The sequence below is a fragment of the Thermobia domestica genome, chromosome 7 (genome assembly GCF_964235325.1).
Source record: "Thermobia domestica chromosome 7, izTheDome1.hap1.1, whole genome shotgun sequence".
Classification (NCBI taxonomy): Eukaryota; Metazoa; Arthropoda; class Insecta; order Zygentoma; family Lepismatidae; genus Thermobia; species Thermobia domestica.
In genome coordinates, this window is record NC_137460.1 from 187,262,512 (window position 1) to 187,279,578 (window position 17,067).

The window sequence follows — 17,067 nt, forward strand, 5'->3', positions numbered from 1 at the left end:
CGAGAGTAGTACTGCGTGACCACTGAATGGTTTAATCCGTAAATGAATATCGGTGACAGAAGCTATTAAGTCAGGTGTCGTATAGCACCTATCAATCCTACTAGAGATTTTTGAGCCTTAAAGATAAATTGAAGATCCTGGCGGTGTTGGCCAAATATCCGTAAGTTTGAGGGAGGAAATTAATTTTTTGGAAAGCAGGGGAGGGAATAAATTTCGAGGTATGTCTATCCCATGATTCACGACATTAAAGTCTCCAGTGAATATTATTTTATTCGGGATAGTAGGAAATAATGGTAAAATTTCCTCATTGTAAAACTGTTTTTTGCATTTCTATTATTAGAACCACTTGGGCATAAATGTTAATCAGATTTAGATCGTCGCAAGTTACGGAGGTACCCGTGTCAGATGTAACATACACAACATTCTTAACCTCGACACGTCGTTTAGATAATATTGCAGTGCCTCGGTGCTGAGGACCCACATTCACGAAGGCTTTATACATAAGGAGAAAGTCAAAATTCTGAAAAACTACTTCTTGCAATAATATAAATTCAGGTAACATTTACTTGATAAAACTACGTAATAGATTACTATTACTATAAGTAGAAATCCCTCTGTGTTTAACGAGATACACGATCTTGAAATGGAATTAGGAATTGCTTGCATGAACGATGTGTAGATACTTAAAAAATTAAATAAACAACAAAGGGCAAACACTTCCCTGCAAAACCTTGGAAGTTTCGACACATTTGTAAACACTATCTTTATACTCATATAATATAAATACACGTAGTGTGAAACGAATGATGATAGGATATGCTTACCTCTCAAGGATAAACAAATAACATTTCTGCCCTTGAATAGGAAGGAAGCCCTAACATAGAACACGTGCTTTGGCTGTCGCGCTCTACAATGTTGTTAATCGACAGGAAAAACAGAAGTAACGTGTTATTCATTCGCTATTGCTATGCTATTCTCACTTGTCACTGTTGCTGGGGTGGATATAGTTTAAGAAGGCCATACACACAACTTGCTTGTTTTCTTTTCATTGACGTTCAAACTATTGGTTTTTCTTTTCTCGAAGACTGGGTCACTCACTACAGTCACTGAAGGGGAAGGAATGGGGAGAAGGGCGAACAGACTCTTCTTGCTTTTGTAAGCAATCAGACGAAGAAACATTATACACAACGTGTTGTGTCTCTCGTAGCAGTAAGGATTGCTCACAGGTGACACCAGAGTCTTGTTTCCTTTGCTCTGGTTCTGTTGTGGCAAGTGATTCAGGTAGACTTGAAATAGGGGAGAATTCAGTATCACCGTGGAGATTAACAACCTGGGAAACTGAAGTTTGTTCCAATTCCATGTTTTGGTCATTAGGCTCGTTAGTTATATTTTTAACACTTAAAGACGGATAAAAGTTCGGGGTGGTGTGCATCTTTCCAGTGGAAAGGTAAGTCATCTTAAATCCAGCAAGGGGAACTGAAGGCTCCTGAGCATTCATTTTGCGACGACAGGAACTTGCTAGTTGTGTAAGAGCCAGACAAACGTTGGTAGTTGACCTTGATACATCACAGTAGCACGACAACCCTGCACCACAATTTTTGAGGAATATGTTTCCCTAGTCACATTTGTACAATACGATTTCCATTGTAAACGGGAAAAAATAATGTATTGGATCACGGTTCTTCAGTTATTGACCTGACTTTTCGAAAGGGGCAAAGCACAGCACTGAGCTCGTTGTTACAAATTTCCATTGAGAGACCCTAAATGCGTACACGAGTGTACCGTATACTAGCATTTGATATTTTAACCTGAGTGACTGTTCCATTTTCATGTCGGAAATCCACTGATTCGGGTGTTGACGTAAAAATGTGTCAACATTCTCTTGCAATTTGAATTTTAAATACAAGCTATAATCATAAATGTGAAGTCTAGCAGCTTCAAGATCGTAGATTGATAACTGTAACTCGTGAGTTAACAAAGTCTTGATTTGCGAGACCGAAGACCGATATTTCTTGTCGCCTTGCCAAATGCAAGCACGGCAGCACATTTCCTTAGGTTATTCATGGCTGAAAACAAAACACGGGATACTACAAGTAATAAACTGCTTAACACTGGTATTAAACTGTTAGTTTATACTGTTATTTCCTAATAACCGGGCACGCACACTGAAGTACAGCTGAAATAATCACTCAAGCAACGTCAATACGTACGTAAAAGGCTTGTTGAGATCGGAGGCACATCACAGCGATGTTCACTACACCTCTGCGCACGCCAAACTAGCTATGGTAACAAATAGTGATTGTAGCAAAGCCTTCGAGTAGCAGTTCTTCTTACAGAATAACATGTGTTTTCTATTACCTAAAATTTAAGCCTAATTTTCTTTGATGTAATATATGTATTAATTTGTTTTATGAACACATTATTCATTACTATGACGAATGATGTATGTTGTTGATATAGATTCTATTATACGTTCTTTCATAAATATTATAGAAATTATCAGGGTTATTTATGATCTTTCATGGAAATTGACTGATGCATGCGCAGTACACAGAGAGTGCAATTGGTAGGCGAGGAAGAAAATGCTAACAGACTGTTAGAATGTTTCACTCGCAAGCAGTGGTTCCCTCCTTCCCGGGAGGTGTGAAGCGATTACAAAATCCCTTTGTTTCGTTATATTTTTTCAATGATTATGTAAAATATTCAGCCACATCTACACATTTGGAGCAGATAAATCGTAGTAAAAATTAAACATTCTCCACACACAGTGATTGTTGCTTTGGCAAGATTAAAAACTGAAATACTTTCTATTTCAATACAATATAAAAGTTCAATGGGACGGAGACATTCTCAACCCCCTGACTCTTCGATACGTTACTGCCTAAACTGTAACTTTCAAGTTGGAATCGAATAATAGACATGTGATCTACTAACTATATTTTTGGTTCATTATACTTTTTCAGAAATAAAATATCCGTAATTACAATGACAGTAAATGTTAGGTAGTTTATTGTAAATCTGCAATTCCATTTTTCCTCTTTCTTCTCAACTAAGCCTGAAAAGTGTAATAATAGGTGGTTAAGAATTAGAAATATTACGTATATATTTAGAAATGTATTGACTCACTTTGTTTTGTATGGAACGAAAGATCTTCGTAAGATTCTCCTCGTTGCTTTATTTTTAACCAATACAAAGCATTGGTTTTATCGCTGTGAACTATAAAGAACAGCTAAAACGTATTTTACACTTGTCATTGCGTAAAAAATCACCAGGTTAATGCTTGTACAAGTTCTAAGTAATCAACTGGACTCATGAGAAATAATTAATGTTGTTATTTCTACACTATATGAAGAATTAAGAACGTAAATTACACCACATTGTTCTCGAATTCGAACTCAGCTAAAGAAGTGACAATAAATAAAATGTGCTTCTTTCATTCGAATTGAGATAATACTTGAAACTAGAAATTAAACAACCGAAAGGAAAACATCGTTAAAAAGAGACTTTTATCAAAGATGTCAAATAGTCTTTATTGAACTGAAATGAAAGTAATATTGGGTGTGATATACGAGTAAGAAAAAGAAATAAATATGTTCTTAGAAACGGTCAAAGTAAACTTACAAATACTTATTGAAGATATACTACTTATCTTTTACATTTTAACGAACTAATAACTAAAGAAACAAAAGAAAAGAATGAAGAATGAATGTCTTGCTCTTGGAAAATATAATAAATAAATGGAACTTAAATGTTTACATAAAAATAACACACTAGTACTTCATGCAGTCACCTCTAGAGTCAACAACTTCTTGAAGTCTGGAGGGAATGCCAGATACAAGTCTCGAGAAATATGACGGTGTGTCACGAGAGTGTTGCTACAGTTCCATAACATGATTTTGAAGAAACGTTTGGTCTCTGTTTTCAAGTCTCTCTTCCCAATCTTGCACCATGTAGGCCCACAGATGTTCAATTGAGTTCAAATTTCGAGATAGAGGCCCACTCTGTACAAATTAACGCAGGATGTTCACTTAGCCACTCTCCTGTTTGCCGGGAAGTGTGAAAAGCACTGTTGTCATGCATAAATATATATATTCTTATTGTTCGGGGAAATTTCTTTCTAAGGACGGTAACAACGTATTTTCAAGGATATGAACGTAAACATTGCTGTTCATTCTCTCAGGCACTACAACCAAATCTCCTGGACCAGTAGCCGTCATGTATCCTCAAAAGTATGCTGATGTTCGTCCTCAACAAAAAATTCTGATAATATTTTGTTCAGGATACCTGGTTCTGCGTGGTCTATACAATATAACTCTGCCTTGCTGGCTAGACTTAAAAAACTTCTCGTCAGTCCAGATGACTAAGTTCCAATATGACTGAGGTTGGGTTATGTTCTGTGCCCATTCGATTCATCTGGCCTTGTGAGTGTCAATCAGGAGCTTCCTAGCTGGTCTTAAACAGTGTAGACCAGCCTCCAATAATCATCTCCTTATTGTTTCGTGAGAACAATTACATTCTCTGGCTTTGTCGACGTGTGGCGTAGAAAACTGGGTTGACGTGAGGCGTAGAGGTCTGTTAGGTACTTCTGTAACTAACGCTTGATCTTGAGGTTCAGTTGTCACTTTAGGCCTTCCACTTCTTGACCGAGACCTGATCCGTTCATCCCTTTCTTCTGTTGCTGAATCCATTTCATGACTGTTTTCTTGTCACAGCCCAGATCGCTAGCAATCTGAGGCACAGTTTGTCTTTTTGTCTCTCTGCCTTTGATTTCTCCGCGCAGAGCAACAGACAGTCCTCCACAGCCTATAGAGCGAGGCATTTTAATAGCCTGTTAGAAATTTGCGTTCTGGCACGTATGAGAAATGTCGGTAAAGTGTATCTTTCTGTTTCAACTGCACATGCACCAGTGGATTTTCATGAAAGATCATAATCCTGATAATTACTGTAACATTTATGAACGAATACGTAAGAGAACCTATATCAACAACATATATCATTCGTCAAAGTAAAGAATACCGTAAACATAAAACAATTTCAATAGACAAATTACATCAGACCAAAATAGGCTTAAACCTCAGATAATACAGAATAAATTTCATATTGTAAAGAAAAGGTTTAACATGAAACACGCTTACTACATTCGCAACTTGTCATAATAGCCGAGTGGACTAAGGCATTCGGCTGTAGATTGTGAGACACCATTCAAGAGTAGATTGAATTCCACCAGAATATAATTTTTATTTTACCTCTTCGTGACGTTTCTGTTGTGTTCCTGTCAGATTCGATTAAATATAATTTTGTAATACGCTATAATATACGTAATATTACAAATTCTTAACCTCCTATCATTACACTTTTTAAGCTTAGTTGAAAAGAAAGAGGGGAAAATTAAAGTGCAAAGATTTACAAGAAACTACTTGACATTTACTGCCATTGTAATTGTGCATATTATATTTCTGAAAAAGCATAATGAAGCAAAATATATTTAGTAGATCACAAGTCTCTATTGTTCGAATCCAACTTGAAAGTTACAGTTTAGGCAGTGACATATCGAAGAGTCAGGGGATTGAGGGTGTTATAACCCTTCCCATTGAACTTTTATGTTCTATTGAAATAGAAAGTATTTCAGTTTTTAATCTCGCAAAAGCAACAATCACTGTGTGTGGAGGACGATCAATTTATACTACGATTTATCACTTCCAAGTGTGTACCTTGGTAAAAGATGTGGCTGGATATTATGTATAATTATTCAGGAAGTATAACGAAATGAAGGGGCTTCATAAACCCCTCACGTCTCCCCAGGAAGAGGATGCGCGCCCCCGGAGGAGAACTACTGTTTGCGAGTGAATCATTCTAACAGTCTGCTAGCATTTTCTTACTTGCCTTTCACTTGAACTCTCTGTGTACTGAGCATGCACCTGTGAATTTGAACGAAACGTCATTAATAACCCTGATACTTTCTATAGTATTTATGAAAGAACACGGAATAGAATCTATATCAACAACATACATCATTCATCAAAGTAACGAATAACGTGTTCATAAAACAAATTAATAAACATACTTGTATTACCTCCAAGTAAATTAGGCTTAAATTTTAGGCAATAGAAAATACATGTTATTCTGTAAAGAGAACTGCTACTCCAAGTTTTCGCTATAATTACTAGTTGTTACCATTGCCGTGTGGTCTAAGGCATTCGGCTTGTAAAACACCATTCGAGCGCAATTCTTGTCCCCGCAGAGCACAACGCACTTCTCTCTCTCTCTCTCTCTCTCTCTCTCTATCTATCTATCTATCTATCTATCTATCTATATATATATATATATATATCTGTTCTCGACGTTTCTGTCTGTGTTCCTGTCGATACGATTCAATAGTATTTCGAATGGAGATCAATATACATGATAAGCAATAATTTCTTTACGAGTCTGCACTCGTCCAGTATACATTTTCAAGGTTTTCATTTTGGAAATGAATTTTATATAGTATTGAATAGTAAAAATAGTAAAATAAAAATATTCCTATAAATATTGATCAATTAATATTGGTTTCTATTGCGAAAGGACACAATCAAAGTAGCCGAAGAACGCAGAATCGGAAGAGACGCAAGAGAAAGGAAAATTGTGCAAAGGATTGATTGAAGGGGGCCTCAGTGAGAAAACTGCGCGAGAAACACGTTTGTTTTCAGTTTTATTTCTTTTTGACAATGTTACCATCACTTTTAGGCCCCGAAAAAATATATGTTGTATCTAAGGGTATAACAATTTTTTAACTAAAAAGTCAGCGACGTGTCTCCCTAAAACTTTTTTCTACAATTTTTTGAAATTTTCAACAGGCAAAAAAACGAAGAAAACGCGCATCGATGGTTTGGAAAAAATTGCACATTTACATCTAGATAGTATCTACAGTATATGAAACTTTCAACATTCTTCAACCACCTCTACCAAAATTTTTTAAAAATATCAATTTTGAGCATGTATGATACGATAATTGGGTAAGGGGAGGGGTAGGGGTCAACATTTTTTTTAGGTAGTTTTAGGTTAAGGTCAACTTTTGGGTCAATAGCGACCCAATTTGGATCAAGGGCCGATTTTACTATCTTACTAGGAAGGACTCTTTAGTTTAAATTTCTTCCTATCACATTTTTTTTATTTTAAAACTTATTTGAAAATTTAATATAAAGTTTCATTTTTTATTTTTTAAGTTTTCCCCAACCATTTTGGTTCTTTAGTTTAGAAAAAATGTGATCATTAAAATTTTGTTTTTAAATTAAGTTGTCCGGAAAATTCGTTAATTTAATTTTGAAAAATGTTTTGATTTTCGTTGAGAAATTCTTATTAAAAGTCATTTTGTTTTTTAAAATGTGGTTTTAAGTTTTTCAAAATGTTCTTCACACATGAAATTGATTATAGATTGAGTACAGTGCTTATTCAAAATTTTTGTCACGAAATTTGGTACACTTGAATTTGTTAGAACTTTAATTAGTTAACTTTATTTATTGATATCATTAATTTTAAACATCTTAACATACATTTCCGATCTTTAAAATAAAACTTGTAAATTTAGGATTTAAAACTTGATAATTTTTATATTGATTAATGTACAATAATTGCATACTTTGAACCTTACGGCAACTCATAGTCTAGGTCATTGGTGAAAAGTCATCTTTGATCTAATCTGGTTGACTGATCACTGAGATGTTTGGAAACAATTATGTTTGAAAGTGTTTCACTCACTGAATTTTTAGTTTGGAATACTGCTATTAATATGTTTGGGAGGATTTTATAAGTTATTGACAGAAGAGAGATATCTCAATAATTATTACAATCAGTTTTGTTGCCTTTCTTCTGAATTGGAACAGTGATTGATTTTTTCCACTCTTCAGGTAATTCCTGCTTGTTCCAGATAAGGAGAATGAGTTTTTGCATCTTGTTCCACTGTACAGCTAAAATTAGCTCTCCCGAAATTTCGTTTACACCAGGAATTTCTTTAATTTCTTTATAACAATTTATATTTATAATCGGTTAGGGTTAGGAATATACAGTTCTGTTGTGTGCATTTCCCTTTCTCCGCGAGCAACATTTTGGCTGTATATTAAGCAAATCTGCAAAGAAATCTTTCTATCCATTCAAGATACTATCTATGGCAGTAAGAATTGTTTCTTCAGCTTTCTTTAATATTTAGGTGCGAGGTTGATAGCCTTTCTTAAATTCTTTGATGCCTTTACACATGTACTGAATGTTTTTGATTTTACTTTAGAACTTTTACATTATAGAGCTTTTTTGAACATGACTGTACTATGTTTATGTAATGTTCAAATAAAGCCGTATTTTTAAAAAATAGTTTATGACTGTACTATGTTTTTGGTGATAAACTATTTTTAAAAATACGGCTTAACATCAGAATCACAAACAAAGCATACTGTATAAGTAAAATCCATTTTGAATATCACTGTATTACCAAGAATAAAATTGATAGTTTTCTTTTATAAATACAAATTTAGGATGAGAACGGGAAGTTATTTACCCTCAAAGTATAAATTGTATTTTGAGATTCAGGCAATATTCCATTTAAGGTGTGACTTCAGTATTGCAAATCGCGCCTACGCACAATGTTAATGTTTCGTTACTTAGAGAGGTAGAGCACAGACGGCATTGAATGTTCTCTGGAGCTGAGAGCCTTATCTTCACTTCCAGAATTCTACATTTACCGTCATAGGTGGAAGGGATAAATAACTCTAAAGAAAATGTCCCATATCATTTTAAATGTGTTATTAGCATTTTAGTTATACACTTCAACATTTACCATTGTGCAAATGACAAATTAAGGAACATACTAAATAAACATGTAGAGTTTCCACAGGACACAAATGATTTACATTACATTAAATATACAATGCAAGCTAAAATAGATAATAAATAATTATTGCATTCAAGATAAATTATAATGTTTGTTAAATATATTTGCTTTAAAATACATTTATTTTCTGGTGAACACCAGAATATGTTGGCCAATTTGCAATCAAACCAGCTGGGGATGAACGAACACATGTTTGTGTGTATTTAAAACTTAAATTTCATAAATTTCATTTCAAAGCCTACTTACTGTCTAAGATCCAGACTCACTCAAGTTATGTAGATAGCTTTGTGAATATTAACTTCTGATCTCGTAGATAAACTGTACTTGAAGTTTGCATGCGAATTTTCTGAATATATAATTTAATATCGCCAATAGTTATAGGTACTGTAATTTAAATATTTGTATTTCTCTTTTAATGGATTGTTAGATATGAATTTTTGATAATCTCACCTTGTAAAGTGATAAACCTGTTGATGCATCCTGATATATTTCATCTACATCCCTTCTTACGTATATAAGTTTATTATCCTGCCCCTTTATTACTGGACCAACTATCACAGTTATATCAAATGGTCTGAAAAGAAATAATAAAATATCAAATATATACAGGTCACATCAGTAAAAAAAAACTCAAGTTTGTTAACTTTCAAAATATAGAAACGGGTTGCTATAAATTTCGATAGATAGAAATTTAATCAGATGAGTTTTAATGCAATTCTGCAAATAAATACAATAGCGAATATACTCAAGTGAATGCATCACTATCTTCCACAAAAGCAAATCCCAATTCCTTTGACAGTTTACATACATGTCCCTCTAAATGTAAACAAATGCTTTATTTCACAGAAACACACATACTTAATACTACACATAATTTTGTTCTGTGAGCTCTAGAGGACTAATTGTGTGATAAAAGGACACACGCGGGAAAGCTTTTCCCAAGGTTTGCAAATATAACATGTAGATCATCACAAACGTAGTTTGAATTATTATTGGCCTAAACAATGGAAATACACATGAGTTGGAACAAATATCTGTAGGCAACATTCATAAGACATTTCGTTTTAATGTCTTAAAATCAAATAATACTGTCCACCCCGAAATTATTATTGTTTTATTAAGATTTTATTGTATTCCTAGAAATTAAGACGTAAAATATATCATTAGACGAGATAATGTTGTAATTTCAATATTCGAAACATTAAATATAAAGTTGTGTTTTATTTCCGACTTCTATTAGATTACTACTGTAATTAAGAAAGCAAATTTATCTAAATTGCAAACTTAATGTAATTAAACATTAAATTCCCATTAGTCGTTATTCAAATACTTACAACATCTTCTTTAGCCTATTCACTGCACTACTGTGTGCTCTTGACTGCATATCAAAGACATAAATTATAGATTCAGGGAATGTCACTTTCTGATGGCGTTTCAGCGAGTCAATTCACAATAAGTATTTTCACCATTAGTACGAGTACACCAATTCTATACCATTTTCAGTATAACTTTATATAAAGATATATAAAGAGGAATAGACGTATGGACAGTGATGTTTGTGTAATCAATATATAAATAGTTTTAAAAAAACTTGAGGATTACATATTGAGAAACGAGAGAAAATTAGCCAATTGAATCTGGAACACTTTTGTTTCTTCTATTAGTTCAATGTATCAGTAATAAAAACAAGAATAATGATTCCATGCTACCTACATTGACAATTTTACTAACTTTGTGAGACAAAAAAAAAGCCAGAGTAACATTGTAAATGAAAATAAAAATTAACAAATTTGAAGCTTAGTCATCACAATAAGAAAAAGAAAAGTTCTCATACTGCAGTTCATCACAGTCTGCACGTCCTTTTAGGGCATGCAGTGTATATTTGTGCGAATATTTGAGCACTCATTGAAGTAAATATAAGAACATCATATCTGTTGGAATCATTGTTTATTGTTTGCAGAGAGGTTTGTAGTGCGTTTCACATAGTTCGACATTCTAACGTTGTGTAGTGTAGTTCGGTTTGACTTCAAATGCGAAAGATATGATGCTACAATAGGTTACAATATTAACAACAAAACCTTATAAGGTTGTAGGAGTGGTTTTGGAGTCCATCCTGAACGTTCATCAAGATCCAAAAACTGTCCTGGTCGTTTATGGTTGTCGTAGAAGAGAAACTTTTTAACAGAAGAGACAATACGATACAGGAAAACATTTTGGTTACTCCGTACACGAAGAGAATTACACACCTCTAGATATGGTCCTTGTTGGCCGGCGTTAACTCATGTGGCGACCATGAGTCCATTTTTTACCGTACCTATTACACAGATCCGCGTAACGATGATCCGTCTGCAATTGCACTAATTCTTTTCGAAGATCCGTTGTCTTTGTTCCTCAGAAGTTCATGACAAGTGGTGGTCGTCAGTGACCGTTGACCTCAGTTTTCAATGTTATATCACCGGCATGAGTTTTACAAACCAATGTCGTATGATATATTTATTCGTTATTTCTGGCTCAAATACACTCTTGAAATTCCGCGCGGCTAGATGTGCAGAATATCCCATTTTGAACTCCTAAAAGAATATGGCCGTTTTCCTCGTAATATCTTGCATATGAAATGCATTTTTACAAATATTTACGGAAGGTCTGTTTTATTAGATGTAAAGGTGTTTATCGCAGCATATTACTATATGAAAAAATAATCTAAGAGCACCTGAGAATTAACGTTTTGCTCCACATGCTACCGGTTTGTACTAGTACCATCTTCTTTGAGGTGACAATACTTCCGCTTTTTATCGTGCAATTAAATGAGTCAGCGATCTATCAGGTCTATTACATGTTCAAGTCATACCAGTTATGTTTTATTATAATTGTTTAATAACGTTTCTCGTTACATGTTTTCTGTTGCATTGTTTAAGCTTTTTCAGAACATCATCTTAATTTTAATTACACGTATTTCTTTATTCGGTTAATTTTTAGAGATGATACTTGAATTATATTTTTTAATAAACCTTCCTTTGAACATTATTATTTAGTGTGTCCTTTTATGAGAAACATGTATCGGCTACTAGTCTTTTCGTGAGGGGTACAAATAGCATTGGTGCTGACTCTCCTATGAATTACCTCAACAAATCAATGAGTGATTTAGTGGTTGAGTTTGTCCGTAGCGTGGAGGGTCCTTGGTTGGACCAAAGAATAAAAAAGAGGACATCTTGTCCGCGCAGTTTTTGAACATTTTCTCGTTTCCTTCCACTTATTCCTAACTATTCTTCAATCGAACATGGTATTCGTCTTCCGTAACCAACATAGTATAAACATGTAACGGTAACGTGTTTGATTATTTTGTAGGTTCAGATCTTACCTTGACGGAAACAAAGCTTTAATAGTAAGTTTGAACATAATCTTCTTACTTTTATTCGAGTCACGAGTTGACCAAGTTTATTATTTGAGTCATCCTATAAACGCTTTCTCATCTTTCTAATAGTATTATGACATATCCGCCTAACGAGAGTTTCTTGTATGTAGTTTTGTTCTCCTGAAAGAGAAAACAAAATAATAGTAAGTGACACCAGCTCAATGTTAAGGGGCTGACAGTGTAATCGAAAGGTTCAGGTTCAAACTTAGGTGCTTATAGATATTTTCATAAATTAATAGCCTGCGATAAATTTCATTACACTAAATAGAATTGAGTTTTAATACCTCGAAAGATTTGTTTCATACGAAGGCTAGTAGAAATAAAACATGATGTCAGTAAGATTCCCTAAAATGACATGAATATTATAGTTATAATGCATCACAAACTGTAAAGATCAATGATTTTGAACGTTATTTAAATAATTCATAACTATTGGGTTGGTGCGAATTGAAGTCTGATTTTATATTTGATGGTAATCTCCTTCTTTAATTCAACTATTGGATGGAATGCGATCACGCGTACTTAATCACAAACTACGCCATGTTCAGAAACACGTTGAAATGCCCCGTCAGACAGGAGGCACTATGTTCTTAATTAGGTTCATGTAGAAATGCATGATAAGGAATTTACAATTACGAGCGATTTTCCTTTAAAAGTTCATAGTTGGACACTCTAGCCTTCAGAATCCTTAAAAGTGGATCTGGACCAGTGACAAAATTTCGTCCCTAGACACATTGAAGACTGGGGTTCACTACCACTGACTATCAGCATTTTTTCATTAACTGAGAGCAATGAGAAAGACCTTCGAAAAATATACTTGTGCAATTGTAGATAAACAGCCGTTTAGAGAATCTGTCCAGCAAGTAAGTTACAAGAGTGGACTCACGGTTGCTACATGAGTTGATAGCCAACAATAATCGTGTCTCGAAGTGAGCATTCTCTGAATGTACGGAACAACTGAAAAGATTTCCTGCATCACACTGCTACTTCTGATGAGAAATGAGTATGTTACGACAACCGAAAATAGTCAGGATAGTTTTTTGGATCGAGATGGATTCAAAAACCGCTTCTCCAACTGCACAATGTTTTGTTGTTACTATCGTAATCTATAGTATCATCATGTCTTTAACATTTGAGGTGAAATCTTTACTAAAGATCGTTACAATGTAGAACTGTGTGCACTACACTGCGGATCTCTACGCAAACAATCAATAATAATGGTCAACAGACATAGTATTATAATATTTACTTTAGTGAACGCTCAAATATGCACGCCCAAGGGCGGTACAGACTGTGATCTGCACTATGAAAACTTTCATGATCCATTGTAACATCATAGCGTCTCCCATGTAGTACCATATCATTTGATATTGTGATCAATTCTTGGCAGCAAACAACTTACCTGATGACAGGTCGGTGCGAAGTGCGGTTCACGACTTCCTCGCATCACATACTTCTTTCGTCATTGGAACTACATCATGGACTGAGTAATGATAAAAATGAGCAACAGTAGTCTAAGACTACTTATTAATCTGTTTTGTAGTTTTCAGTTTTTATCTTTGAAAGTTACACATGTCAGTTGCATATTTCAGTCGCTTCAACAGCCTGTTCCTTTCGTTTTGCTGATAGATTACTGGTTTTGGTTCGTTTAGCACTCCTTTTCTGCGCCTGCTCCTTAACTCTGAATCAAAATACATTAGCTCCCACCGGCAACCGAATCCGGGCTCGTGCAGTTTAGCTCTTTGTTAACAACGAAGCACATGGGAATTTTTATTTCGATTTCGTTAAAATATTGAGAATCGGCTTAAACTTTGAGATGTGTTTCTAAAAGGAATATGCATCGACGCATGAGTTCATAATTCATATCCAAGAAACTTAAGGAAATATTTTATTACGTTTTCACTCTAAGAAAAAGTTATTTACTGTTTTCCACCGAGCACTTTAATATTAGTAGCTAACTCTATTATCTCTCTTAGAATGGTATGGTTTTGTTTCGTACGTATACTATCCTACTATACACGGTACTTCTTCTTCATGCACCTAAACATATTGAATTTATTTGTTTAAAAAAGAAAAGAAATGTCGTTCACTTCATAACAAAACTTGTGTGTAGGATCTCATTCCTTGCTTGTATACTCTTACAAAGAAAGTGTATTTTTTAAAATGCTAAAAAGCTGAAAAGTTCTACTACAATAATTTGTCATCGGGTGGTTTGATAACGACAACCTTTTTAATTTAATTTATTGTATATCATATATAGTAGTAAGGCTGTAAACGACCCTGTATGATGTATCGTCTCTATCTATCTATCTCTCTCTTTTGTCTGAATTCGAAATTATCTGTCTGCAATGCAAAGGGACGGGACAAGGAAGCATAGAAGAGCTGTTACCAATACTAATCTGTTTCTGAGTAAATACGTAAACTAAACATAAGTTACTTCTTGTTATATTGTTTCTGCTCTTGTTAATATTAAAATCTTAGAAATGTCCTAAAAATTTTAAAACAAATGCAAAAAAGCACAGTAAGATAGGAGAAGAACAAAATAAATATATAAAAGGGAATGGAATTCGGTCCGGTATTGAAATGATACGCATCAACGGGGACTCCGTTGAATGTGCTCTCCACTTATTAACATACATTTAACTTTTCTGGCTGTAGCGCTTGCGTCGAGTTTCAAGAGCAGGATTTTTTTTTTGTTTCTGTAGATATTCTTGTATGAGTTCTTGATTGCAGAAGCCAACATATGCTTGTCAATCTACATACCAGGTTTAAACCAACAGATTCAACATCTTACTTTCTTCCCTTCATGCTTTCCTTCCTTTACCCAGCTCCTTTAGTGGAAATTGAGGATTTCCCTTTGTAAATGTGCTCTCCAACTATAAAAATTATACAAAAGAATGGTTGTCAGAATACGCCGCTCAATCGAACTAAATTTTGTATATTGCTTATAATTTTAATGCTCTTAAATATATTTGGTAAAGTTTTCATACAACAAATGTTTTCTTCATCTCCACTTACTAATCTCTCAACTATATACAAAGCTGGAAGGGGAAATGTAATATATGCGAACACTCGTAAAACACAATATACACGTACGTTGATAATTTTCTGCGCATGGGTGCTCACAGTACTATTGAATAATGGATCTACTAGAATTAAATATTATATTTTAGCACTAATTATTTATGGGTTAAGACATGTCCTTGAAGATGTATTGCTATACAATATTTATCAAGTATAATTGCACAAGGTAAAGCGAAAGCTATCTTAATTTCTCTTTAGTGTATCTTGTATATGCAAGTAACCTCCACTTGTAACTGAAAAGAAAATTTCCGGTTAAAGTGGTGTTTACATAGTATATATTACCTTTGGGTTTGTGCTTCACATATGGATGAAGTTGCAACCCACTTCTTCGTAAGGATTACTGCTGCACAATAAACATCTGTCGTGTTTTCTTCAATAAACCTGTATACTATGGCCTATAAATGAAGAAAAGAATCTTGATTAAGTGCATTTTCATCATACTAAACTACAATTCAGAATCATTTTTACCTACAATTTTAAAGCTATTTACGGAGTAATGCAACTGCAAGCATTGCAATAAAGAAAACAGTAAAATAATAATTTTCTACTTTTCAAACATTTATACTTGTGTACTTCAGTTAGGAAATTATCAATGAATTATAGTTATGTAAGTAATTAAAAAGTCAATCAAAGGGTTATCACAATAGTTAAAAGATGTTTACACAAAGCTCAGTAATAAAATATTTTAGCATGAATTAACTCTATTGGTGTGATTTTCATTGACATTGAGTATTATTTTTACATCTAATAATTTAAATTATACAAAAATTAATTAATTAATTAAAATAAAAGCTAACTAAGGTATTGACCATCTCGTAAATGAAGTTATCTGACTCACATTTATTACTATAATTTCAAACAATGTGACAATTGATATTTTTAAAAAAATCACTTTTCGAAAATATCACAATATAGATGTCAATTTTACACTATTTCATCATGTCAATTTTTACATTAATAGTAAGTCTTATTAGTTCATATCGTTCTTGAGATCCTTTGTTCTTACTGTTTGTTACGTCCATATGACCAGCAGTGTCTTGAAACCAAATTGCACATTGTAGATAAGTGTTTTAAAATGCATCACTATAATTTAACTGTTTTTTCAAGATATGAGGGATACGGATGATTATGTGATGGGAATGAAATCAGTTTCTCATTCAGGTAGGTTTGCACTTTACTAAACATAGCAATTAGATAATCAATTACAGGTGGTACTGTTCAAGCGAATAAAGAGCCATCTGATATCACAATTGTCCTTAAATGTAGAATAACGTTTGTGATAAATCAATATACTCATCACTGCTACCATTCCCTACTATTTCTTCGTACCCTTTCATCCAACTTCGATCCGACAGTTTATCCTCAAATTATGGGTATTTTTGCATTTTACCGACAAATGTTTGGCTGGAGATAGCACAAAAGGAGGCATTCCAACATTCAGCCTAGTCATTTCTCTTATTCTTATTTTGGAATCAGGAATCAGTTTTCGAAAGCTATTAGTGTTTCCGAACATACTATGCTTCTTTGAAATTGTCGTGCTGAAAGATGAGACTAGAGTAAAAAGTAGTTTGCATGGAGTGTGAAAATATATCCCATATAATTTTCATGCGATATCTATAATTTGAAAAGTTCAATTTTTGATATTCCATTCGTGTATTATTTACTTTACTTCAGCTCACGTTTCAAACGCACCGACAGCGTTCATAATCAG

At 33.8% G+C, this 17,067-nt stretch overlaps 1 protein-coding gene across 1 annotated transcript in view; it reads right to left on the reverse strand.

The window, feature by feature from the left end:
• Nucleotides 1-17,067, reverse strand: part of LOC145689447 (thrombin-like enzyme agkihpin-1) — a 143,666-nt gene that overhangs the window by 57,599 nt on the left and 69,000 nt on the right. The window contains exons 4-5 of the mRNA XM_081763604.1: nt 15,639-15,751; nt 9,311-9,434 (exon numbers count right to left, since the gene is read on the reverse strand). Of these exons, the coding sequence (XP_081619730.1) occupies nt 9,311-9,434; nt 15,639-15,751 (237 nt within the window). The remainder of the gene's footprint in view (nt 1-9,310; nt 9,435-15,638; nt 15,752-17,067) is intronic.